This window comes from Lactuca virosa, chromosome 1 (assembly GCF_052849685.1).
Source record: "Lactuca virosa cultivar CGN04683 chromosome 1, Lactuca_virosa_CGN04683_v6, whole genome shotgun sequence".
Lineage (NCBI taxonomy): Eukaryota > Viridiplantae > Streptophyta > Magnoliopsida > Asterales > Asteraceae > Lactuca > Lactuca virosa.
In genome coordinates this window covers 151,066,270-151,091,713 of record NC_136426.1, presented here as the reverse complement: position 1 = coordinate 151,091,713, position 25,444 = coordinate 151,066,270, and the positions used below count along the sequence as shown (strand labels likewise).

At 34.5% G+C, this 25,444-nt stretch overlaps 1 protein-coding gene across 2 annotated transcripts; it reads right to left on the bottom strand.

The window, feature by feature from the left end:
• Positions 1 to 1,251: 1,251 nt before the first annotated feature.
• On the bottom strand, positions 1,252 to 5,109 carry LOC145107091 (serine/threonine-protein kinase SAPK7-like). Of its 2 annotated transcripts, none has more exons than XM_079043963.1 (9): positions 4,913 to 5,109; positions 4,374 to 4,448; positions 4,136 to 4,237; positions 3,960 to 4,013; positions 3,708 to 3,800; positions 2,455 to 2,547; positions 2,182 to 2,286; positions 1,831 to 1,929; positions 1,252 to 1,748 (listed from the first exon to the last, which is right to left on the bottom strand). In XM_079043963.1, exons 1-9 carry the CDS (start codon positions 5,030 to 5,032, stop codon positions 1,404 to 1,406), a joined length of 1,086 nt encoding a protein of 361 aa, XP_078900089.1. In that variant the 5' UTR covers positions 5,033 to 5,109; the 3' UTR covers positions 1,252 to 1,403. The 2 variants fall into 2 exon arrangements, with proteins under 2 accessions (XP_078900089.1, XP_078900091.1); XM_079043965.1 differs by lacking the exon at positions 4,913 to 5,109 and adding an exon at positions 4,536 to 4,598.
• Positions 5,110 to 25,444: the final 20,335 nt, after the last annotated feature.

The following is a 25,444-nucleotide window of genomic DNA, read 5'->3' as shown; positions in this document are numbered from 1 at the left end:
AGAATTTGATGTGTCGTTTCTTCTGGGGAGGAAATGAATCAGAAAGAAAAATAGTGTGGGTTAAATGGAGACTGGTGTTAAACGATAATGATAAGGGAGAATGGGGTATTAGTAGTTTAAAAGATTTTAACATTGCTCTTCTTATATAGTGGAGGTGGCGTTTTTTTAATGAACCTGGAGCTATTTGGGTGAAGGTAATCCAAAGTATTCATGGAGTGCATGGTGGGATGGGTTCGAACTATCTTAAACCTAAAGGTGGTGGAGTGGGGTCTTCTATTGTTCGTTTATTTAATAAAGTGAATGATATGCAAGTTACTCCCTTTTCTTTCCTTCGTAAAGGCATCAGTAATGGGGGTATCACATAGTTTTGGAATGATGTTTGGTTGGGGGAGGTACGTTGGCGGTGAGGTTTCCTAGGATTAATGCCTTAGATTTGAATAAGGATTGTTGTGTTGCACATAAGTGGGTGGGCGGGAGGTGGACTTTTTCTTGGCATTGTCCTTTTCATGAAGGAGGATGTACAACTTCTCAGTTGGCGGATCTTATGGAATTATTGAATCAACTGAATTTTAGGGATTGTCCCGATAAATAGGAGTGGATTATTAGCACGGATGGGAGTATTGAAGTTAGCAACACCAAAAAACCTATTTACTATATTATTTTGCAGGAAGATGTCGTCCAAACTAGATGGTGTAGATTGGTTCCTATAAAGCTTAATGTGCTTCTTTGGCGAGTCCTTCGTGATATGATTCCGACTAGAGAAAATTTGGTGAAAAGAGACATTGATATTCGTTCTATGTTATGTCCTATGTGCTCTCTTCAGAGTGAAGATTGTAGTCATGTGTTTATGAAGTGAGAAATAGCTAATCAGATTTTGGGTAAGGTTTTTAAGTGGCCGAATCTTCCATTTCCGTTGTTTAATGATGTATTGGAGTTGTTTGTTTGGATTGATTCGTTCTGAATAAAGAAGAAAAAGAAGAAAGTGGTATAGGTTATTTGTATCACAATTATTTGGGTGTTGTGGCAATATCAGAATAGTGTCGTGTTTCAAACGTTGAAGATGCGTAAGAGTCACATTTGTGAAAGTATCATTATTCATGATTTTAATTGTTCTCTAATAGGAGTAGTAGATGTAAAATTTCTTGGTTTCAATGGATGAAAAATCCTCTTATTTAAGACTCTTTGTTATTGTTTTTTCTTGCTAGCGCTGTTTTTTTTTTATAAAATTTAACTGATCAATTTTTTCACCTAATTAGCTTACATCGTTTAAAAAAAAAGGGTGTTTTGAAGCTTTTGATAAGTTACTAAAGAGTAACTTATAAAATGATGTATCGCAGGTGTGGAACCGCTGTAACTTGTTTTTAGAAACGTCTTTATTCGACCACCATTTTTAAAATGTGAAATTAAAAAACTCTTTTTTTAAGCTTTCCCAAACACCCTGTAAATTCACAACTAGCATGAACATCTTTTGCCCTCTTTTCATATTCATCTTCGTTTTGTACTTCTTCTTTAATATCTTCCTGTTTTTCATCATCTTCCTCTACTCCCAAACCAAAATTCCCTACCAATTTTGAAAATGCTGGAGGGTTTCTAGCCTCCGCCAGAATCTTCATTATCTCATCCACACTCTGAAGGGAAAAACTTGGGTTGTCTCGTTGATAATAATTGGTTTGAGCGGATTCCATGAGCTCCCTTGGTAAATTCTTTAGAAACCATGGATGATTCTGGATTTCTTTGATCGTAATCCTCTATTTTATCATAATGCAATAAGATAATCGTCACAAAGTTACAACATGATTTATTTGATTTTCAAAATAAACTGATTCATACCCGCGAAGGATTTGCCACGAATATGCGTGAGAGAAGTTGTTTACATTCTTTAGATATGTAAACATAGTCTGGAATCTTGTATTGAACGCCCAAAATACGCTGCAAGACAATTAAGGAGGAAATTATTAACAGATAACACGGACAAGTCAAGTAATACATTGAAATGAGTAATTTAATTTTCTAGAACGTTGTAAACCTTTTAAATTCATTTAGGTAACTATTGATTCATTTGATTTGTTTCCTTTATAGCTACTTTCCTCTGTTTATCTTTTTAACTTTTTTGTTAATTAAAAATATGAGACTCGGAACTGATGTGGTTCTCATCAAAATAGAATGAAACTAAACACTTACACTAATGGTTTTTCTGAAGTTTTTGGGGTCAGCTGGATCTTCAAAAGGGTATGCTCCCACCAGCATAACATATAGTGTCACTCCACATGACCACACATCTGCCAACTACAAAATATATCAAAATAATTATAAAGATATTACTACTTTTGCATAAATTTAACAAACTGAATATAATGTGAGCTATATGTATCTATAGAACCCGACTTTTCTATATGAATATATGTTTGACTTTAAGTTTAAAGATGCAAAAAGTAAAGATATTACAGTTTGTACCTTGCCGTCATACTCTCGACGAAAAAGAACCTCTGGGGCAACGTAAGCTGGGGTTCCAACAGTTGACTTGGGAATTGAATGAAGAAGTAACGACTATAAAGAAACAACAAAAAAAAAACCCTTCATATTAACATTTTGAATTTTTTGTTTGACTACATGAGAAGAAAATTATGTTATATATGGGAAAATGAGACAAATGCCCTACGAACTTTCTAGAGTTTACATGTTGAGTTTCTAAAGTTTTTGTCCGACTTTATAGGTCCCTAAACTAGGATATGGCATGCTCTTTTAGTCCTTGTCAACCTGTAATAGCCGGTTCAGTGGCCTTTTAAATCAAAAAAACTCACGTTGTGCCCTATAAAGTCAAAAAAATAAGTTCGGCGATCAATTCGTACCAAAAAAGCTCGCCTTTTCTTCTAAAGTCGATTCACACTCAATTCGAAGAAAAAAAGAGATTAACTTTTATTTTCTCTGTGAACCTCATCAAACCCACACATCCTTCTCAACATCGCATCCATCAAACCTGCAGCTTCGAAGGGGAAGGAAAGGTAGCTTGTGCGATTTTGAACATAGAAGAAGGAATGAGGGGGTCAATTCCTTGAAGAACTGAAATAGAATAAAAAAAATAGTGGAAGTGGTTGTGATCGAGAATCGATTAGAAGGGGAGGAGTGTTGTGATCTTCAGTGAGTGTGTGTGACGATCGACGGTGAAGACGGAAAGAAGAACAGCGATCAATTTCTTGAAATGTACGAATTGAGTGTGAATCGTCTTTAGAAGAAAAGAATGAGAGTTTTTTTGGTACGAATTGATCCCCCGAACTTATTTTTTTGGTTTTAAATGACACAATGTGAGTTTTTTTGGTCTAAAAGGTTACTGAAGTGGTTATTACAGGTTGACAGAGACTAAAAGAGCATGTCATATCCTAGTTTAGGAACCTATAAAACCCGACAAAAATTTTAGGGACTCAACGGGCAAACCTTAGAAAGTTTGTAGGGCATTTGTGTCATTTCCCCTATATATATTATAGGATATTTCCCAATTTTTATAAATCAATAAAATGTGTAATAACGATTTGATCGACAATAAGGATAAAAGCCACCAACGATATCCTTCACAACAAGAAATATTGACTTGAGGGATCTCATTCATGAATATTCATCTCCTTACGTTTAAGAGAAGGAAGAAGACATTAAATATGCATTAGATAACTGTAAACAATCCAGGATAGATTCAAAGAAGACTAGATTATAACCTTGGAATATCCGAAGTCGCATATTTTCAGCCGAGGTACTCGACTTCCATCTAAAAGCGTATTTTCCAACTTCAAATCTCGATGACATATTTGCTGGCATATATATCTCAACTTCTTTAGGTTGGAAATGGTCAACAAATATATTACGATAAATTTAACTTTAAGATACAATTCAAATTAATTTTTTAATGTTTTATTAAAAAAAAACTAATATCTTGTAATATTTTTAAGATAGTAGAATATGATATTTACCATGGAATGGCAGAAGGAGACACCAGATATCAATTGTTGGAAGAAATACCTTGCCTGTCAATTTTACAACATATATAAATTAATAATCACTATACATATATACATATTTCTATTAATTGGTAATTAAATTTTGTTTTCTTATATGTTTAACGATAGAAATTGAAATTCTTACGTACCTCATTTTCACTGAATCGGCCTGCAGTGCAGATACGATCAAAGAGCCCTCCACCAGCAGCATATTCCATCACTATTGCTAGATGTGTTGGTGTCAGTACCACCTTATCCACATACATAAACTATGTGTTAGCCAAAAGAACTAACTATTATATTAAGTTACATAACCAAACTCTCTATTTAAAAAATAAAGTTGCTAATATATACTAAATACTAATTCATGCATACGTATATATTTACCTCCTTAAACCGGATAATATTAGGATGACGAAGTGATCTGTGGTTTATGATCTCTCTTGCCACATTTTCGTCAATCTGCATTCATCAATTTATATAAACATTAAATGTATTGAAATTGCCAACGTCATATAATTAGAACCTAGAAAAGTGTGAGAAACTAACCTTTTTCCCCGATGATAGTTTTCAATCATAACATTTATAAAAACATATGTTTCAATCAAAAAAGACATATATCATATGCATATTTATTTATTTTTGGAATGTGCACATGATATATATATATATATATATATATATATATATATATATATATATATATATATATATATATATATATATATATATGCACATCTTCTTTTTTTTTTTTTTTTTTTTTTTTTTTTTTTTTTTTTTTTTTTAAATATGTCCATCTTCAAGTTGCGACTAAAATTTTTATCTGCACAAAAAGTATTAGATTCTCATTTTATCTTTATCCTATATAGAAATTAAGAAAAAACAGTTATATAACATGTACATACAAAACTAAGATATCTATATACCTTTTTACCACGCTCGATGTATTTCATGGCAACGAGATCTTTGGTTTCTTTATGTCTCATGAGCCGTGCGACCGCAAAATTCCCAGCTCCGAGATCCTTCACTACCTCGTACTTGTCCATTGAACTTATGAGCGAGTTTTTGACTGAAAGTGAAAACCTCACCTCCGATACTTTGTGTATATATACAGAGATGCATGTGTATGTGGAATGCGTAGAAAAAAATGTGTGTGTATATACAGTGAAGATATAGGATAGAAAAACACGTGGGAAGGAGACTTGGATACATAAGATCGATCGACATGGGAAGTCACGTGCACTTTCACTAACTCCCATGACTCCAAACAATTAAATTATTATCTTTAGTTATCTGAAGTTTTGATTTAATTTTTACTTGCAACGTTCAAAAGAAAGAACTTATTGGGTGGTGAACTTTCTCGATGATTTTAAGAAGTTTTTTTTGACCGCCTGACCGGATGATTATAGATAAGTTGATGCATATAATATAGTATAGCTTATCATTCGATCAATACATGTAACTTATGTAACTTGTTTTCGATAATATGACTTAGTCGATTCCATATTTGTTATCCACTCTTTATTTTTAAAGTTTTTATTCTACAATTTTAATTTTAGACATTTTTATTTGTATTATGTATTACTTGATAAAACTTATACCGATAAAAAGACATTTAAAAAACAATTCATTCATATATATATATATATATATATATATATATATATATATATATATATATATATATATATATATATATATCAAAAAACAAAAATATTTAAGGTTAAAGTTGAAAAATAAAAACTTCAAAAAGTAAAATAATGGACAATAAATAACATATTATCTACATTAAAAAAAATACATAGTTTGTTAGATTCCGTAATAATGATCATTGCATTTGTAGAGAGTACTTACCGGCAGCTGACAACTCATTAGAAATATGTAGAGCCGGTAAAAATTGATCCAATCTGAAATTAGTAGGTTGGGTTGAGATTTTCAACCCATTTATGTTAAATTGGTCAACGTGCGTAATCTATTTAATTAAATAGCTTGGTTTGGGTAAAAATTATTAAAACCCATTTAGCGTTAATATATATTTAATTTAATATTTATTCAAACATTATCATGTGTTAATCTAAATTAAATTATAAATTATAATATTGTATTAGTATTTATGTTTTAAAAAAAATGCAATTCTAATTAATTTCATATTTTTTATTGATGCCGACAATACTATTTACTCTCCAAAATCACTTCGATAATAAATATTTTTAATGTTATTTGAAAATTTTATTTGTATTTGTGAATTAGGAATATGCTTTTGTCATACTTTTAAATTTTATTTAAGTTTCGAACTAATTTAAGAGATGTATTATTTTAGTTAATTTATTTACCTTTTACTATTTTAAATGGTTTAACCCATTTATGTAATAAGTTTAATTGAGAATTAAATAAACAGGTCAACCGGAAAAAAAAACTCATTTATTTGAAAAGTTGAGTTGGGCTGGAAATATCAACCTATTTAAATAAATAGTTTGTGTTTATATGAAATATTCAACCCAATTAATAAATGGTTTGAACTTACACCAAACCCAAATTGACTCATTGCCACTCTAGGAATATACCTGCCTCTTGAACCCTCTAGGAAGGTGTTTGCATCTACCGAATCATTTTCTGGTTATAAGACAAAAGTCCCACGATCTGAAATGAAGATATTGTCGCATTCAACTCAAGGCAGGTTTTGGATTTGCCTTCAGTGCTAAGACCGTCTGCAGGTAAATAACGTTTTTTTTTTTATTTTGTAATAATAAAATTAGTGAGCCCTAAGATAATTTAAAATATTTGGAAAAAATAAAATGACATTTCACAGGGGTTTTATATTTGGAACGTGGGTTTTTGAAATCTATCAAGTGAACCAATAACAACATTTAACGGAAACAAAATGAATTTTTGCATCGGCTTTATAAGTTGCAAAACTTGAGTTTTACTTTGTTTTTCTTTTTTCTTTTTTTTTTAATTATTTTTTTTTTTCAAAAATAGGTTTCTTTTTCATCTTTTGAACATAAATTCCGAACTTTCGGCGTATTCAAAGTGGATAAATGGTTATGCATTTGTGTTTTCTGTAATACTCTGGCAAAACTAGAGTTTTACATTGTTTTTTTCTCACTTTTTGAACATAAATTCGGAACTTTATGCACATTCAAAGGGGGTAAATGGTTATACATTTGTGTTTTTTTTTTGTGATTCTTTCGTTATATATATATATATATATATATATATATATATATATATATATATATATATATATATATATATATATATATTATAGCAAACGTCCAAAACAAACTTCGAAAGAATGAGGATTCACTACTACAAAATAAGCGTTTAATGACACGCGAATTATGATACTTATCTTTGTATGCCATGTTTTAGTGATATAATAAAAAAATAAAAAATAAAAAGTTAAAAAAAAAATATGGAATACACTTCATCAAATATGTGTGTCATCTTGTAAGTGTCGTCTTATAATTCCTAGACCCCGCTTCAAAGAATCGACCTCCTAACATCGAGAAAGAACTTCGGCTTTTTGCCCCATACCTCTCAAAGTTGATAACAAGCCGACGATTCCCCCTCCACCTCCTGTCTACCCTAATAGGGCTTTGGTATTGTGACATCCTCATTTTCACGGCCAGAAAAGACCGATTTGTTTATGCTTTATTTTAAAATCAAAGTATCATTTTAAAGAAAAATGATGTGGAATTTGTTGCCAGAAAAACATGATAAATATGTTATCAAAGCATTTATGGAGAAATGTATTTTATTTATATTAAAATATTGGGATGTCATCGTCAATACAAAAACATAAGCATAAACAGACCCTACATTCATTTACACTAATGATTTACATCTCCTTAATCTCTCTGTGTAATATAGCTTCATATCGACACTTGTGATAGAAATAAACTGAGTGGGTCGGGTAGGAAACCTGGTAAATACATAGGGTTTTCAACCCACAATTATTATTATGTTTAATCATCAAACAATTAACCCGATTACCCGTCCCCATTATCTTCTTTATTTCTTAAGGATCTACCCTAAGAATCATCTATCATTCATTCATTCATTCCTAAGGATTGTCCTAAGGAATAGACACGAAGTCCATTGCTGCCAATGACACAGCCGTCAAGGTTATCTATTAGGCACAACTGCCAATATTATCATTTAGGCGCAACTGCCAGGAATATGACATTTTCTATTAGGCGCAGCTGCCGATATTATCCTTTAGGCGCAACTGCCAGGAATATGACGTTCTCTATTAGGCGCAGTTGCCGATATTATCCTTTAGGCGCAACTGCCAGGATTATGATGTTCTCTATTAGGCGCAACTGCCGATACTATCCTTTAAGCGCATCTGCTAGGATGTTTAGAGTACATCGTAGTTCAAAAACATCTACAGGTTGTGGCGCAGCTGCCAATGCTCATCTATAGGGTACTAAGTCCATAGCTACCAACATTTATCTATATCAGCTTTCATCCCTCATCATTCATCTACCCATGCTTTACCCAACATATTCGTAGATATAAAATACATATACAGTTTAAATCATTTAAAACATGTATAAAACGTTCATCCAACATAAATATCATGAATACAAGTAATATGCACACATAGCACGTCATTTATATTAAATACTTCATATCTATGTGTAAGATGAAAGTAACTATGCACTCATTTGTTAAAGTGATGACTCCAAACTCGGACAGCGCTCCGCTTCTTAACAATATAATCTCCTTCGACGAAACCTAGTATTATTACCACTAGATTTTAGTCTAATGTTTCTCGTGACTAATTATTAGTCTTAGTATTATTATTATTATCTAAGCGTTAAACAATACTTTTCAACCATTATGTACAGACAGGGGCCAAACATGAAACACCGGAGGGTAGGACCATTTTGGCATTAAAGCACTTCTAAAATCCAACAACCCAGGCGGCCCTTCAAACCGGATTCCCCGTACCACGAGTAGTTAAAATGGCATTATAACGACACTTATATAAGTCATAATAATAGCCAAAATACTTATTATAAGTTCATAATTACAATACTTAAATTAAATATAAGCTATACTTAAAGTAAGGTAAGCATATCTCACTTACCGGAGGTTTGGCTAGGAACCGGGCTCTGTGGGGGCAGAACTTCCGAGTCGAAAGCTCTTATTCTCGGAGCCTTCTGACACTCTGATACTCGTCTCTAACACTGAGGAAGTGCTAGGGAAAGGAAGAAAGGACTTGGGGGTAATGGGAGAGAAAGTTGTTGAAAGGTGTAATGAAAATGGATGATTTGCGCCTCTATTTATAGGCTTTCTGGGGCCTCTCACGTCGTGATCCTTTCGTAGGCACCAAGGCGAAGCCTGGTGCTGACACGTGGCGTCGGACACAGGTAAAACAACCAATCTTTAAAAATTCATAACTTTCACTTACGAGCTCTGTTTTTGGCGTTCTTTATATCCACGCGTAGGTAATGACAAGATCTACAACTTTCATTTTGACTCCATCAGCTAATTCTCGACCGATTTTTAATTTAACAGTATGAGAAGAGTACACTGTTAAACGACCGTGTAAAATTCATAACTTCTACATACGGACTCCGTTTTTGTCTGTCTTTTTATCGTCGAACTCTTATTAATGAGATCTTCAATTTTCATAAAGGTTGCGTCGGCTAAAAATTGATCGATCTAAAATTCGAATTCCAGGTTGTGCACTGTTATGCTAAATCTTAGAAAAATCATAACTTCCTCACACGAAGTCAGATTTGGACGTTCTTTTTAGAGTAAAATTACACGAATGGTCCCTATGGTTTGGGGTAATTTGCGCGCTTGGTCCCTAATTTATTTTTTTACCTCGAAAAGTCCCTACTGATTGTTTTTGTTACGCTCTTGGTCCCTATTGTTTGTTTTTGTTACGCATTTGGTCTCTGTCTTACCTAAAAAGACTATTATTTAAATAAGGAAAAATGGTAAGGTATGTAAGGTAAGGTAAGATGGGTGGGGTCGAGGGTGTGTTTATTTAAATAAATTAAAAAATCAAGGGAAAAATAGTATTTTTAGGTAAGACAGGGACCAAATGTGAAACAAAAACAAACAATATGGACCTTCCGAGTTAAAAGAATAAGTTAGGGACCAAACGTGCAAATTACCCTAAACCATAAGGACCATTCATGTAATTTATCTTCTTTTTATGCACATTCTCGGTTTAACGCATACTACAACTTTCATGTAGATCTCTAAGGCTAAAATGTAGTTTATCAAAAATTCACTTTTTACGTCACACAACGTCGTGCCGGTTTTGCCGCAAAACTTCGACGGGCCATAACTTATTCGTTATAACTCGGATTTCGGCGTTTTTTATATGTACGGAACCCTTATGACATATACTATAACTTGGTTAAGATTATTCACTCTAAATAACCTTCAATCAAAAAGTCATTTTTGACGCTGATTGTCTCTAAATCGACTAGCATGAATCTGCGGGCGTAACAGGTATGTATCGGGGTGTGTGTGTGTATGTGTGTGTGTGTGTGTGTGATTGTATTATTGTGTATTTTCATGCGTATTCTTGTGTATATACATGGATAATCGATAAGAGTCCTTGATTAATGATTGTAGAAACTGCACAAAAAATTCTCCGAGAATTATGAGATGGAAAAATAACGACGTTGTATGTGGTTTGCCGAACGAGCCTATAGTTGATCGAGATACGATATATTGTTTCTGAAATAAAGAATTTAAGAAAAACCTATAGTCGAGCAGATTATGTGTGCCTATGTATGTTTGATACTCGATCAACCTACAACTATTAGCTTTATTTTGGCATGTAATTTGTAAGACGTAGTAATTTCGATGAAGACTTTTATTATATTGTAGTATAACTAGGAAGTGTGAAGAAAGGTATGCATTTTAATGGAAGAAGGAAATGATACCATATAGTGGCCAATGTGAATAAATTGACCCGTTTAGCCAAATTATAATGTAAATTTCAATAGTCCTCAATGTGGTAAGGTTATAGAATGAATTAATATATAATTCTTAGTAAGGAAAGAAGCAATAAGATATAAAAGGATCTAGTAGTGAAGAGGGCACTACATAGCACTATTTGATCATGTGATTCTGGACATGGAATTCAAAGCCACATAGAGAAAATATGATTGGATATAATTTAATTACAAAAGTCATGAGTTATAGAAACGTTTCATCAAGTAAATAAGATATAGGACCCCATGGTCCATGTATCCTGATCATGACCGTGAGTTAATGTACTATTTAAAATTGACAAGAATCTTGATGGTTTACTTAAGTCACCAATAATATTGACTCCTTCCTTGTGGGACAATTAGTGTAACATCAAGTTTGCAGGTATTCTTTTGATAAGTTAATCATTTAAAATTTTGGAAGTTTTGTATGGCCACGACGTGGCATTGGGTGAGCCAGGACATGGCATTAGCTGAGAAGAACATGCATTTAATGTGTTGTCATGACGTGGCAGTATGTTGCCACGATGTAGCAGCCATTTTGGACAAAAATATTTGCTTTTAATTCTAAAAATAGTTTCAAAAAACAAGAGATTTAGCAACGGAAGACTTTATAATTTGAATAACATAAAATAAGTTTATAACCTACCAAGGATCTTCTTGCAAAGTTTGTAAAGAAAACAATACCACAGAAGAAGAAGAACAAATAACAACCTTTGTAGTTCTTTGGATTCTCTTGGGAGGTTTGGAAGCTGATGAAGAATGATGAACTTTAGAGACACCAACAATAACTCAACTTGATGTAGAATGCTAGTTCATTTGTATAAAACTCTTAATACTCTTAAGCTTTATGTTTTGATCAAAATAAGAATATAAAGAGAGCATCAAAAGCAAGTAATCTTCATGTGTTCTTAAAAAATTGAAAGAGAATGAGAGAGATCTTTTAACTTTCGGCCATATGCATGCAAAAGTGTAATGCAAGAATGAAAGCCTTTAGCTAGTAAAAGTGAAGGCTGAATATGAAGGTCCTTAACCATTAAGCCCTTTATACAAGCTTGTTCCCATGGATGCAGCCGTACCTATTTCTTTTTATTAAAGAATGCAAATGGCCATCACTCTTTTCTTCCATCTAATTTTTGGCCCATGCTTTCAAAAAGAAGAAGATTTGTTTAAATTTTATAAACTCAAAGTTTATAAAATATAAACTTTGTCTTTTGGTAAAAGACAAAAAGTATTTATGGTCCAAAAGGTTGTACATGATTTTATAAATCATACCATATAATATATTATGTTACTTGCTAATGAAAATAATTATCTCCATGAAATAAATAATTTTAGTTAAATATAAGGGTTTTATTGAATATTTACTAAAATAAATTTCTAATAAATAATAAATTATATCAAGTTGTTAGTCTAACCCATTAGTATCATATGTTAATTAGCAATATCACTTTAATATGATTCTTTAGCATACTAGATCTTTCAATCTCCCACTTGTGCAAGATTCATATTATACTGATATAAACAGTGGTGAACGTCTAGCAACATTTCACTGCCCCCATCAATATATGACATTGTGCCATTCTATCAACGACCAATTTCCAAAAATCTTCAAGCTACAATTGGTGCATAAGATAAGTCTATCAGTTATCCCTTTTTCACAGGCATCATGTTAAACATGAGATATGAATCAAATCAATCTTATTAAGTGTTCAACTTTTGGTAAGGCGCCTTAGATGTGTAACTCTCAACGCATAAGAGAAACAAATCTCATCTTGACTACATAATGTAACTCTCGGAATCTAGAAGGCTAAGTAAATGAAGAAAAATGCCAAGTCAAGAAGGTCTACTCGTCGAGTCCAAGGGGGATGACTCGACGAGTAGAAGCAAGATTGGGACGTGGGTGGAGGGACCTACTCGACGAGTTGGTATGGGTTTGAGAAACCCTAAATCCGGGTTTTGTACCCTATTTAAGCATCCTTAACCCACACCCCCTGGCCTCATTTACAGCCTCCATTGTCAAAACCCTAATCCACGAAACCCTAGTGCCTTCCATGAGCTTGTGAGCTATTTATGAGTGTTTAGTGTGTGTTTTGAAGCTTGTTGAAGAAGGAGGAGCTTAAAAGTTCAGAAGGAAGATAGTAGATCCAGAAACAACTTCTCATCCTCATCATTTTCTGGTAATCAAGTTTCTACCTTGGCTATTAGTTCACTAGATCTCTTTAGGTCCATTTTATGAGGGTTTTGGGTCAAGAACCTGATCTTTGGGACATGGACGTCCCAAGTGGCTTACCTTTCAGATCTGAGATTTAGAAGGAGTTTTATGGCATAAAGGTGCAAACTTTATGACCATGGAATCCCATGCAAGCTTAAAAGATGTTGTTATGGCCTTTTTAGCCCAACTATGTTTTATCATGTAAAATATAATTACAACTACTATAGTTGTTAATAAACTTGATTTGGTATCTTATGCTTAATCTTAGACATTCATTAGAAAGGAAGTGATATACCATAGTGTATAGTTCCTTAGTAATTATTTTCTCTACTACTTAGTGAAAATATCATTAGGAATCTTTCATATATAAATAAGATTTACATATGTCAAATAAACTACATTATTTTCCTTCAAGGATCACTTTCTTGAAGTTGGAATATGTGAATACCATTTATATAATAAAGATAACAATTTCAAAGACGAGATAGATTTAAAACAAGTTTAAGTCAACATATATTGCATATAGAACTTGTTATTTATAAAACATTGATATTTACTTTATAATTCTCATTAAGAGATCTAGTCTTATAATCAGAATTTTAATCATTTCCAAATATAAAGGTGATCGTTATGAAAAACGATATAAGTAAATTGTCAATCATTCATAAATTAAAATAACTGAGACATATATGTAGACAACCTAAATTAAAACATGCATTGTTCCAAAACAAACATTGTTTTATATTACAAGTACATTTGTTCCTAGCATAAGTAAAAAACTAAACTCTGAGAGTGTAGTTTCAACTTGATTGTGCTCAGCCCGTTACTCTTCTATAAATATCTGCAAGCCATTTACAAATATTAGGATAACATTTAAGTACCAAGTACCTAAGTGTTACATGAAAAGTGTGAGTTATATCTAGTAGATACCTGAAGTACTAGTCTCTACCAGACTTTTATTCAAGATAAGAGGAGCAAATCCTCTTCCAGTGTCTAGTTTCTCCACAAAAGAAACAAGATTCATCTATGTGGTCCTTATTGGATCTCTTGGGCTTAAAGATGTTCAGTCCATAAAACATGGGCCTCCCACTACAAGAAGAAACCGATATTGCAAAGGAAGAAATCTGTTGCAAAAAGCTGAAATGCCGTTGCAAAAGGCGACTAGCGATGGAATTTGCAACGACCCATTTCCATCCTAAAAAAACCCCGTAGCGAGGGTTTACGAGGGAAACAATAATTTTGTGGTGATGACTCTCTCGCAAAATCCGTGGTGATTCATCCCTAGCTAAATATGTGGTGATTAATCCCTAGCCGAATCCGTTGTCCTTAATCCCTAGCAAAATCTGTGGTCTATATTCCATAGCAAATTACATAGGATTAATTTTGTTGCAAAGCTATATATCTTAGGATGGATAATTAATTTACAAATTATAACCAAATTAATTTGTACTAATATATAAAAACAAATTTAAGAAAAGATCAAATAAATTTTATATCATTAAATAAAAGAATACATTTTTATTACATCGAAAATGAAAGTGACTAATCTAAAATAAACACTTTGCGATAAACACAATAACACTTTAATGAATTTTGTAGGTTTTGAAAACCATTAGTAACATCCATTGTTCATTGTAGTTGTTTATTAAGTTGCTCGATTCTTATGTTGTGTTGGTCATCTTTGGCCTTCATTATCTCCTTTAGTTTTTCATTTTGGTCTTTTTGCTATTTAACAAGCTCCCTCAATTTTTCCAGTTCACCATTTTTTTCTGGAATGTAATTAGACACTTTCGTTGTACCGCTATTCATGGGAACCACTTTTGCATATGACCCAAATCCATACAGTGTTCTTTTCTTGTCAGGACAACCAAAGTAATAATAATTTAAAAAGATATCATATTTATAAATAACATGAACTCTAAAATATAAGACCTTGCACTGAAATGAATGTTACATGAACTTTTCTACATTTTTCATTTGTAAATGTGACTCCATCTTTATTCCTTGTATGTGTATACAAGAACATTCCACTATGTGCTGGTTGGCGTCCTAATTTCCTCTTCTGTATAAACACCATAAAATGTAAAATACATATACACATAACATATATAAACATAAAAATTCTAATGAACCATTTAAAACAAATCACCAATTCAGAAGCCAACTCAAATGAGTAGTGGATCCAGTGTTATGGGTAGGTTGTGGTATTCCATCAGCCACCCCATTATGCCTATTGATCTTGTTCTGATTAGATTTCTGCTTGTATTCATCGGTATTCCAATTAGTTTTCCTTGAGTTCAAGACTTCTAGTGCGATATGAGCTGGTTTCCTATCACTTGGGTTTCTTTTTATGTTATGTATGTTAAAGAGATATTGGCCATAACATTGTGCTGCTTTACTTTCCCTAGCTTTCCTCATTTATGTATCGTCTGTTGACTCATCCGAACAACAGTTTTTCTACACATTAAAATATGCATATAAGTTTAAATTTAAAGTTTTATCAAACAATAATTTAAAGCATATAATTTACTACCTTGAACTCCTCCCAATATAATTCCCGCAATTCCTTTCTCACTTTCCCCAAGTGTATCCTTTTGCATCTACTCTTTGAACAAATGATTTACTAATGTAGGTAGCACAAGGGCCTCGTGGCAAGAGACTGTAAATAAAATGATAGTTTTAGTTTTGAATTTACGTATGTGTATCCAAAAGGTTATATATTGAAATAGGGATGAGAGTGGGTCTAAACCCAGACCGGTAGACCCGGACCCGGAAAACCCGGGAACCGTTTAACAAGATTTTGTAGGATAGGAAACCGGACTGGTATATAAGAACCGGTTCCGGGTAAAGTGGGTCTAGAACCAGAAATCCCGAAAAAACCATAATTTTTTGGTAATTACTTAGTGGTTGAACTTTAAAATTTTCAACTTTGATATCCCAACTTCGGGGGACTGTAAGTCATTGAATATTAAACCAAAAAAGACAAAGTTATAGTCTAAAATCATATACAAATTCTTAACTACACGTTGTAAAAAACGTTGTGGTAATTCGATTCAATCGAATTACATATTCATGTTTTAAAATTTCACAGAATACAAAAATAAAGCTGGAAAAAAAATCTGTAGCTTTGATTGTTGGATTAGGTGTCTAAGCCCATAACTATAATTGGTATGTACTTGAATTGATAGCAGCACAATCCTTTTGGGTTGCCCTCAACCTAGCAACTGGACAAGGAAATTATGAAAGGAGAGATATTAATTTATAAGATTAATAAATTAATATAAATGATTTATTAATATGTTAAAAGATTAATATATTAATTAGAAATCATTATGTTTAATTAATAGTTAGCCAGAAATTAATCAGAATTAATTTTGGGGTTAAAAGTATTAATTATAAAGTGCAGGGACTAGTTTGCAATTATCAGATAGTTGAGTGGAAGGCTCCAGAACCTCCTTGGAAGGAGGTGGACGAAATCTATAGGGGAAACCCTAAGGATTTCGTCCAAGGGGGCTTTGGATAAGGCCCTTGGGTTTGCTTAGGCCCTAAGCAAAGGAGCATTAGGGTTTTCCCTAAACCCTAGATCCCTCAGCTATATAAGGAGCCTCCCAGCTCTCAAAATCGGTCACCACTTCTTTGAAGAAACCCTAAGGCCGAAATTGCATACTCTCTCTACCCTCTCTCCTTCTAGTTTCCTTCTTGCTAGTTCTTGGGTGTGATTCCATTAGAGGCATTACATTTGTGGTGCTAAGCTTCCAAGAAGATCGAGATCAAGATCAAGAGGATTATCAATTGTTTGCTATAACAATTGAAAGGTATGTAACTCTTAAACCCTAGTTTGTTAATTTTGAAATTAGCCTCTCTCCTCTAGGGTTCTTGTTTGCAATTCAAAGTTGTATGTTCAATAGTTAAAACATAGATCCAAAGTAGGTTGCATGTGAACTTAGGAATTGTTTTCTGGTTTATTTGTTTTACCTAAAACCCATCAGTGGTATCAGAGCCATTGTTTGTTTTAAATTGAATTGCTATAATTGTTGAATTGCAAATTAGGGTTTATAGCCATTAAACCCTAAAGGCCAAATTTTCGATATTAGGGTTTTGGTTCAAAGGGTTTTCGAAAACCCTAGCCTCCAAAGAACCCTAATCGAAATTAGGGTTAGGGTTTTGAAAACCCTAGCCTCCTCCCTTGAATTTCGAAATATGCCTAGTAATTTTAGGGTTTCTTGTTTTGGATAATTGTTACTTGATTAGATTAATTGGATAATTATCCTTTACCCTAATTTTCGAAATTTAGAAGGATAAGGATTAGGATTAAATTAATTGATTAATTTGATTAGATAATCCTTACAAGATTTAATAAATTGATTAAAAGTTAATTAATAGATAAACATTAAATCTAGTAATTTGGTTTATTTTAAATTTAAATTAATAGTTTAATTTTCGAAATTTATATAAACCTTAAAGTTTTAAAATTTTTAAAACATACCTTATATATGTATTATAATTAAAAGTTTAATATTATATATGTATAAGAATATGGTCAGTCAAATCGCTAGTATGCCTCATTCACGAAGCTAGTCTATAAGGGGGGTATAAGGAAACTGCCTATAAAATGGTAGTTGAATGGGTGTCCACTCTCACCCACCGCTTCCTTGATTAGTGGAGGGTTGTTAGCAGAACAAATTTGATAGGACAAACTACTTCTCATTAAAAGTATAATGTTATTAAAGAAAGTACTAGAACATTATTTTACAAAATCCCAACTCTAGTTACTTTAGGAAAAATGTGAAAAGTATGCTAATCCATGAAATTGCACATTATGTTTTATTGGTCGTTAGTGGAGCTTGTGTGGTTAACCAGCACACTAAAAGGCACTAATAAAGAGTAGTAATGGATATCTCATAATTGTCATTTTGATGGAGCGTGTGTGGTTTACCAGCACATCAATAGTTAATGATAAATAAAATGAGGTTACCAAGCACATTTGCATGGTTATTCACATCTTGTTTGTGATCCTCGGCATCCCAGTCACAAATAGAAGAGCATAATCTAAGATTAAAGCATGCCATTGAATAGTTTCAATGTATCTCAAAAGAATTAGGAATTTAACTTCGTTTATTTCGTCTAATGGTGGAATTGGTGAATCGTCATTCACCTACCTTTATGAAATTTACACTTGGATCTCGGCATCCCATTTCTAAGTTGTGAATCTTCATAGTTGGATCCTAACCTTGATATTATATATTTGGGTTATTATATTAAGGTATCTTGAAATCTAACTAAAGCTTTCTTTCTTTTCAGATGTCTACTCCTGGAAACACTTCTGCTTCATCCTCCTCCAACCACAACTTCTCTTTGCTCAACATCTGCTCCAAAGTCGTTATGGATGGCTTTAACTATAACGATTGGATGCGAAACATCAAGATGGCGCTTCGATTTGAGGACAAAGAATATGTCTTTGAAAAGGAGCTCAAAGAACTTGATGAGTCAAAAGCTACTCCTGAAGAATATGCTGCCTACAAGAAACATTACGATGATGCTACCAAAGTGGCATGCATCATGGTGGCAACCATGTCCCCAGAACTGCAGAGGTACTATGAGGACTACTGGCCTTTTGAGATGAACAAGGACCTTATGGAAAAGTACCATAAGCGAGCTCGTCAAGAAAAGTTTGAAGTAGTCAAGTCACTCATGGCTTGCAAGATGAAAGAAGGGGAGTCGGTTGTGTCACATGTGCAAAGAATACAACGCTACATAGAGCGTTTGGTCAAGCTCAACATTCACTTTGATGAGGAATTGGCCATTGACATGGTCTTAAACTCACTACCTGATTGTTATGGTCAGTTTATTCTAACTTACCATTTGAACAACACTGAGCAGACTCTGGCCCAATTGCACAACTTGTTGCAGACAGCTGAAGCAGGGATGAAGGGTAAAAGTATAGCCTCCACACCTGCGAGTGCCCCTGTCTTGGCTATTGGACAGGGAAAGGGGAAAAAGAGGAAAGGTCCTCCTAAGCAAAACTGGAAGAGCAAGGCTCAAGCTGGGTCATCTAGTAATGGCCCAAAGGCTAAGCCGAATGCTACCACTCCCCATGTTTCTGATCCAAAAGAGGCCGTTTGCTTTTATTGCAATCAAAAGGGGCATTGGAAGAGATCTTGCCCACAATATCTGCAAGATATCAAAGATGGCAAAGTAAAGCCATCTTCGGCAGGTATTTACACTATTTCTTCTAATAACTCATTATCTTCTCGTTCATGGGTCCTTGATACAGGATGTGGTTTTCATATATGTTCTGATTTGTAGGGACTAAAGGAAAGTGAGGAGATAGAGCGAGGAAGGATAAACTTGATCATGGGAAACAGAAAGTATTCACCAGTGACCAAGATCGGAGTTTATCAACTTTTTCTTAGTAATGATGTTAGATTAGATTTGATAAATTGTTGCTATTCGTCTGAGATGACGAGAAACATTATTTGATTTCATGCATTGTTCAGACAAGGTTTTAAATATTCTTTTAATGATTTGAATGGTTCAATTTCTATTTATAAGAATGGTGTTTTTGTGTTTGAAGCTTTGCCTTGTGATGGTGTGTATGAAACAGTGACTTGTGTTGATAGCTTAGGAAATAGTGTATTTAATATTGACTTGTCTAATAGTGTAGACAAGGCATGCTTGTGGCATTGTCGTCTTGGACACATTAACAAGAAACGCATAGCCCAACTCCAAAAGGATGGAGTGTTGGAATCATTTGAACTAAAATCAGATGATATGTGTGAATCTTGTCTTTTGGGAAAGATGACAAAATTACCATTCACAGGGTCTTGTGAAAGAGGTGAAGGTCTGTTGGACCTCATACACACAGATGTGTGTGGGCCCTTCAGATCAACTACAAGGGATGCTAATCGATTCTATGTGACTTTCACTGACGATTATAGCAGATATGGTTATATCTACTTAATCAAACATAAGTCAGAAACCTTTGAAAAGTTCAAAGAGTTTAAGCATGAGGTCGAAAATCAATTGGGCAGGAAGATAAAGATACTTAGATCCGATAGAGGCGGGGAGTATCTTAGTATCGAGTTCAACAACTATCTAAAAGAATGTGGGATAGTCTCACAATTGACTCCTCCTAGGACACCACAGTTAAATGGTGTAGCTGAGAGGTGTAATCGAACCTTGTTAGACATGGTTCGTTCTATGATGAGTCATGCTTCGCTTCCTATTCACTTCTGGGGGTATGCCTTAGAGACAGCCGCTCACATCCTCAATCTTGTCCCTACAAAGAAGGTTGCCAAAACACCTCACGAATATGGACGGGGAAAGTTCCCTCGTTAGCACATATTAAAGTCTGAGGTTGTGAAGCTTTCGTAAGACGAGAGACTCACGACAAGCTAGCAGCTAGAAGTGAGAAATGTGTTTTCATTGGTTACCCAAAGCAGTCTTTTGGATATTTGTTCTACAGACCTAGTGAAAACGTGGTCTTTGTAGCACGAAGAGGAGTCTTTCTGGAAAGAGAGCTCATATTCAAAGAGGACAGTGGGAGCACCATTGACCTTGAAGAAATTCGAGAGTTAGCCAATAAAGGAACCTTAGATGACACTAGCACTCAACCAGAGGAAACAGTTCCTGTTGAACCAGTTGATAACTCATTACCTCTTCGAAGGTCCACTAGGGTGAGTGTGCCACCTGAGTTGTATGGTTTTCATATTACTTCAGAAGGTGACACATTCATAAGTGATAGGACACTGGTAAATTTAGATGAACCAGTCACTTATAAGGAAGCAATGGCAGGCCCAGAGGCTTCCAAGTGGAAAGAGGCAATGGACAGCGAGATTAAGTCCATGTATGACAACCAAGTTTGAGATTTGGTTGATAGTGCACCAGGTCGTAAGACAGTTGGGTGCAAATGGATCTTCAAGAAGAAGACAGACATGGATGGAAATGTGCACACATTCAAGGCTCGACTGGTTGCAAAAGGTTTCACTCAAACCCCAGGGGTTGACTATGATGAGACCTTCTCGCCAGTAGCTAAGATTAAATCTATTAGGATTTTATTCGCCATAGCTGCCTTTCATGACTATGAAATCTGGCAGATGGATGTCAAGACTGCTTTCCTTAATGGGAAGTTGGCTGAGGATGTTTACATGAATCAGCCAGAGGGTTTTGTTGATGCAAAGTTTCCCAATAGAGTGTGCAAGCTTGAGAAATCCATTTATGGATTGAAACAAGCATCTCGCAGCTGGAATCTTTGCTTCCATGAGAAAGTCAAAGAGTTTGGTTTTTCTATAAGTGAAGATGAGTTTTGTGTATATATCAAGGCTAGTGGGAGTATAGTAACTTTTCTGGTATTGTATGTCGATGACATATTACTCATTGGTAACGACGTTCAAACCTTGAGAGATGTTAAGTCTTGGCTTGGAAAGTGTTTTGCCATGAAAGACCTTGGAGAAGCTGCCTATATTCTTGGGATTAGAATATTGAGAGATAGAAAGAAGAGACTAATTGGACTTAGTCAGAGCACATACTTGGATAAGGTACTAAAGAGGTTTAGTATGGAAAATTCCAAGAAGGGAGAGCTACCTATCCAGAGCAATACCAAATTGAGTAAGACTCAATGCCCGAATACAGATGTTGAAATAGATGACATGAGTCGTGTACCTTATGCTTCCGCTGTCGGATCGATCATGTATGCTATGAAATGTACTCGCCCTGATGTGGCATTTGCTTTGAGCATGGTCAGTCGCTATCAGGAAAACCCGGATAGAGCTCATTGGATAGCAGTAAAGAACATACTCATGTATTTGCGAAGGACAAAGGACTGGGTCCTTGTACTTGGTGGCAATGATACTTTGAGAGTAGATGGTTACAGTGATGCCAGCTTTCAGACGAATAGAGATAACTTCCGTTCTCAATCTGGCTGGGTATTTTTACTGAATGGAGGAGCGGTTACTTGGAAAAGTTCCAAGCAAGATACGGTGGCTGATTCTACTTGTGAATCATGGTACATAGCAGCGAGTGAAGCGTCGAAAGAAGCAGCTTGGTTAAGGAACTTCATCGGAGATCTCGGAGTTATTCCAACCATCCAGGAGCCTATGGAACTATTCTGCGATAATGAGGGAGCGGTTGCCTTAACAAAGGAACCGAGAGATCATGGTAAAACCAGACATATCGACAGAAAGTACCATTTTATCAGACATAGAGTAGAAGAAGGCCATCTTGTAGTAACGAGGGTATCATCTGAAGATAACCCAGCAGACCCCCTCACAAAGGGTCTGAGTAGGGCTAAGCATATTCAGCATGCTTGGAGCATAGGACTGAAAGATGATATTAGTTTTAGTAGTTAGATTAGTTTTGTTCTGAAACTTGTAACAAAGTAAATGTAATTGACTTTTGGTGATTAAATAATAAAGTATTGTTTATAAGTTTGGTTACTGCCTTCTGTCAATTGTTTATTATTGTGTTTCATATTTTGCATGTTTTACTTCCTGAATAATAAGATTATTCAAACTCCACAGTCGCTCGTACTTTTGGAAGTAAGTAGTGAATTAAGACTGTCGTGAATTAGATTGCAGATTGTCTGAGGATAGACATGGCAACAGAATTGCTGCAATGTTCATGAGTACTCAGAAATTGAGATTTGAGTATTGGATAAACCCTCGGTCAGAGTATCACTTCATGGAATTCATCACGAGTAATACTGAGACGATAATATCTTATAATCTTGAAACGAAGATATATGAGTTGTAATTTACAATTCGGTCATGCATTGGTGATACGAAAACGCATCAGTAACTTGGTGTTATAAAACGTATTGTCATGTATAATTTGATGAGTAAAAGATACAAGAATATGAGTCAACGTTTATTCGTTCCTTTTGCCCTAACCGGAAAAGCGATATATGTGGGCCCCTCGATGATTTGGTGTTGACTTATGTGCTGGGCCCAGCCAGGACTAAATTGATGTGTACAATTAGAAGTCCTACATCATCACATATCAGAAATCGGGAAACATAGATTCTGGACAAAGAGATTGATTTCATTCCATGTCTTATGTCTGGGGATATCTTACAGAACGAAGGATTATATGATCACTTATCTTAGGACATGTAACTGACTGGGTCAGAGTTCGACAGTAGCTTTTGGAAGCTACAATTTGCTGGTCAAGTTTAGAAGGCATACTAGCAATTATAGTTACAGACTTATCTAAGTGGGAGACTGTTGGATTAGGTGTCTAAGCCCATAACTATAATTGGTATGTACTTGAATTGATAGCAGCACAGTCCTTTTGGGTTGCCCTCAACCTAGGAACTGGACAAGGAAATTATGAAAGGAGAGATATTAATTTATAAGATTAATAAATTAATATAAATGATTTATTAATATGTTAAAAGATTAATATATTAATTAGAAATCATTATGTTTAATTAATAGTTAGCCAGAAATTAATCAGAATTAATTTTGGGGTTAAAAGTATTAATTATAAAGTGCAGGGACTAGTTTGCAATTATCAGATAGTTGAGTGGAAGGCTCCAGAACCTCCTTGGAAGGAGGTGAATGAAATCTATAGGGGAAACCCTAAGGATTTCGTCCAAGGGGGCTTTGGATAAGGCCCTTGGGTTTGCTTAGGCCCTAAGCAAAGGAGCATTAGGGTTTTCCCTAAACCCTAGATACCTCAGCTATATAAGGAGCCTCCCAGCTCTCAAAATCGGTCACCACTTCTTTGAAGAAACCCTAAGGCCGAAATTGCATACTCTCTCTACCCTCTCTCCTTCTAGTTTCCTTCTTGCTAGTTCGTGGGTGTGATTCCATTAGAGGCATTACATTTGTGGTGCTAAGCTTCCAAGAAGATCAAAATCAAGATCAAGAGGATTATCAATTGTTTGCTATAACAATTGAAAGGTATGTAACTCTTAAACCCTAGTTTGTTAATTTCGAAATTAGCCTCTCTCCTCTAGGGTTCTTGTTTGCAATTCAAAGTTGTATGTTCAATAGTTAAAACATAGATCCAAAGTAGGTTGCATGTGAACTTAGGAATTGTTTTCTGGTTTATTTGTTTTACCTAAAACCCATCATTGATATCCCGACTTTAGGAGACAATAAATCAATGAATATGAAACCAAAAATGACAAAAATATAGTCTTAAATCATTTAAGAACTCTATACTACACTTTGGAAAAAACCTCATGCTATTACGACTTCAAACGAATTAGATATGCATGTTTTAAAACTATCACAGAATACAAAGAAAGTTGAAAAACATAAAATTTCCAGCTTTGATATCCCGACTTTGAGAGACTATAAGTCAATGAATATAAACTTAAAAATGACAAAACTATAGTCTAAAATCATGTACAAGCTATAAAATACACTCTGGAAAAAACTTCATGCCAATCCGACTTCAACAAAATGAGATATGCATGTTTTAAATCTATCACAGAACACAAAAAAAGATAAAAAAAAAACATAAAATTTCAAGCTTTGATATCCCGACTTTGAGAGACTGTAAGTCAATGAATATAAACCCAAAAATGACAAAATTATAGTCTAAAATCATGTACAAACTATAAACTACACGTTGTAGAAAACCTCATGCCAATCCGACTTCAAACGAATGGGATATGCTTTGTTTTAAACGAATGAGATATGCATGTTTTAAACCCTAAAAACAATGTCCCCGTTCTTATACCCGGTTTACTCGGACCCCAAGGACCTACAACCCGGATTACCCAGAATCCATATAAAGGCATTCTTTAAACCCGGGACCCGGACAAGTTTTTCATATTCTGGTTTTAACGGTTCCGATTCCGGGTCCGGTCCGGTTTTCCGGTTCTAAATCTCATCCCTATGTTTAAAAACTTGTGTAAGATATTATTGGCAACTCACGATTTATTCCTAACATGAATATTTAAATGTCCATCTGGACCATAAGCAGAGGAATTGTTTTCACCGCTTGTAGTTTCCACAACATATCCATTAGCATGTGTTGTGGATGTGGTTGCGCTTGACGGTGTTGGTGTTGGGGTAGATTCTGGGGTATGTGGTGGGATAGATGTATTTGTTGGTGATGATGTGGTAGTTGGTTTGGGAAAGGATGATGTGGTAGTTCATTTAGGTGCTGATGGTGTTGATGAAGGTGATGACGATGGTGTCGATGATGTAGGTGCTGAAGATTTGGTTATAGATGTAGGTGCAGAGCATGGTGTCGATGGTGTAGGTGCTAAAGTTTTGGTTGTAGATGTAGGTGCTGAAGTTTTGGTTGTAGATGTAGGTGCT

Coding starts and splice junctions, on each gene's coding strand:
- LOC145107091 (XM_079043963.1), bottom strand. CDS start 5,032: ATGGACAAGTACGAGGTAGTGAAGGATCTCGGAGCTGGGAATTTTGCG. Junction 4,014..4,135: donor GCCGATTCAGTGAAAATGAG/GTACGTAAGAAT, acceptor TAAAATTGACAG/GCAAGGTATTTCTTCCAACA. Junction 1,930..2,181: donor ACTTCAGAAAAACCATTAGT/GTAAGTGTTTAG, acceptor ATTGTCTTGCAG/CGTATTTTGGGCGTTCAATA.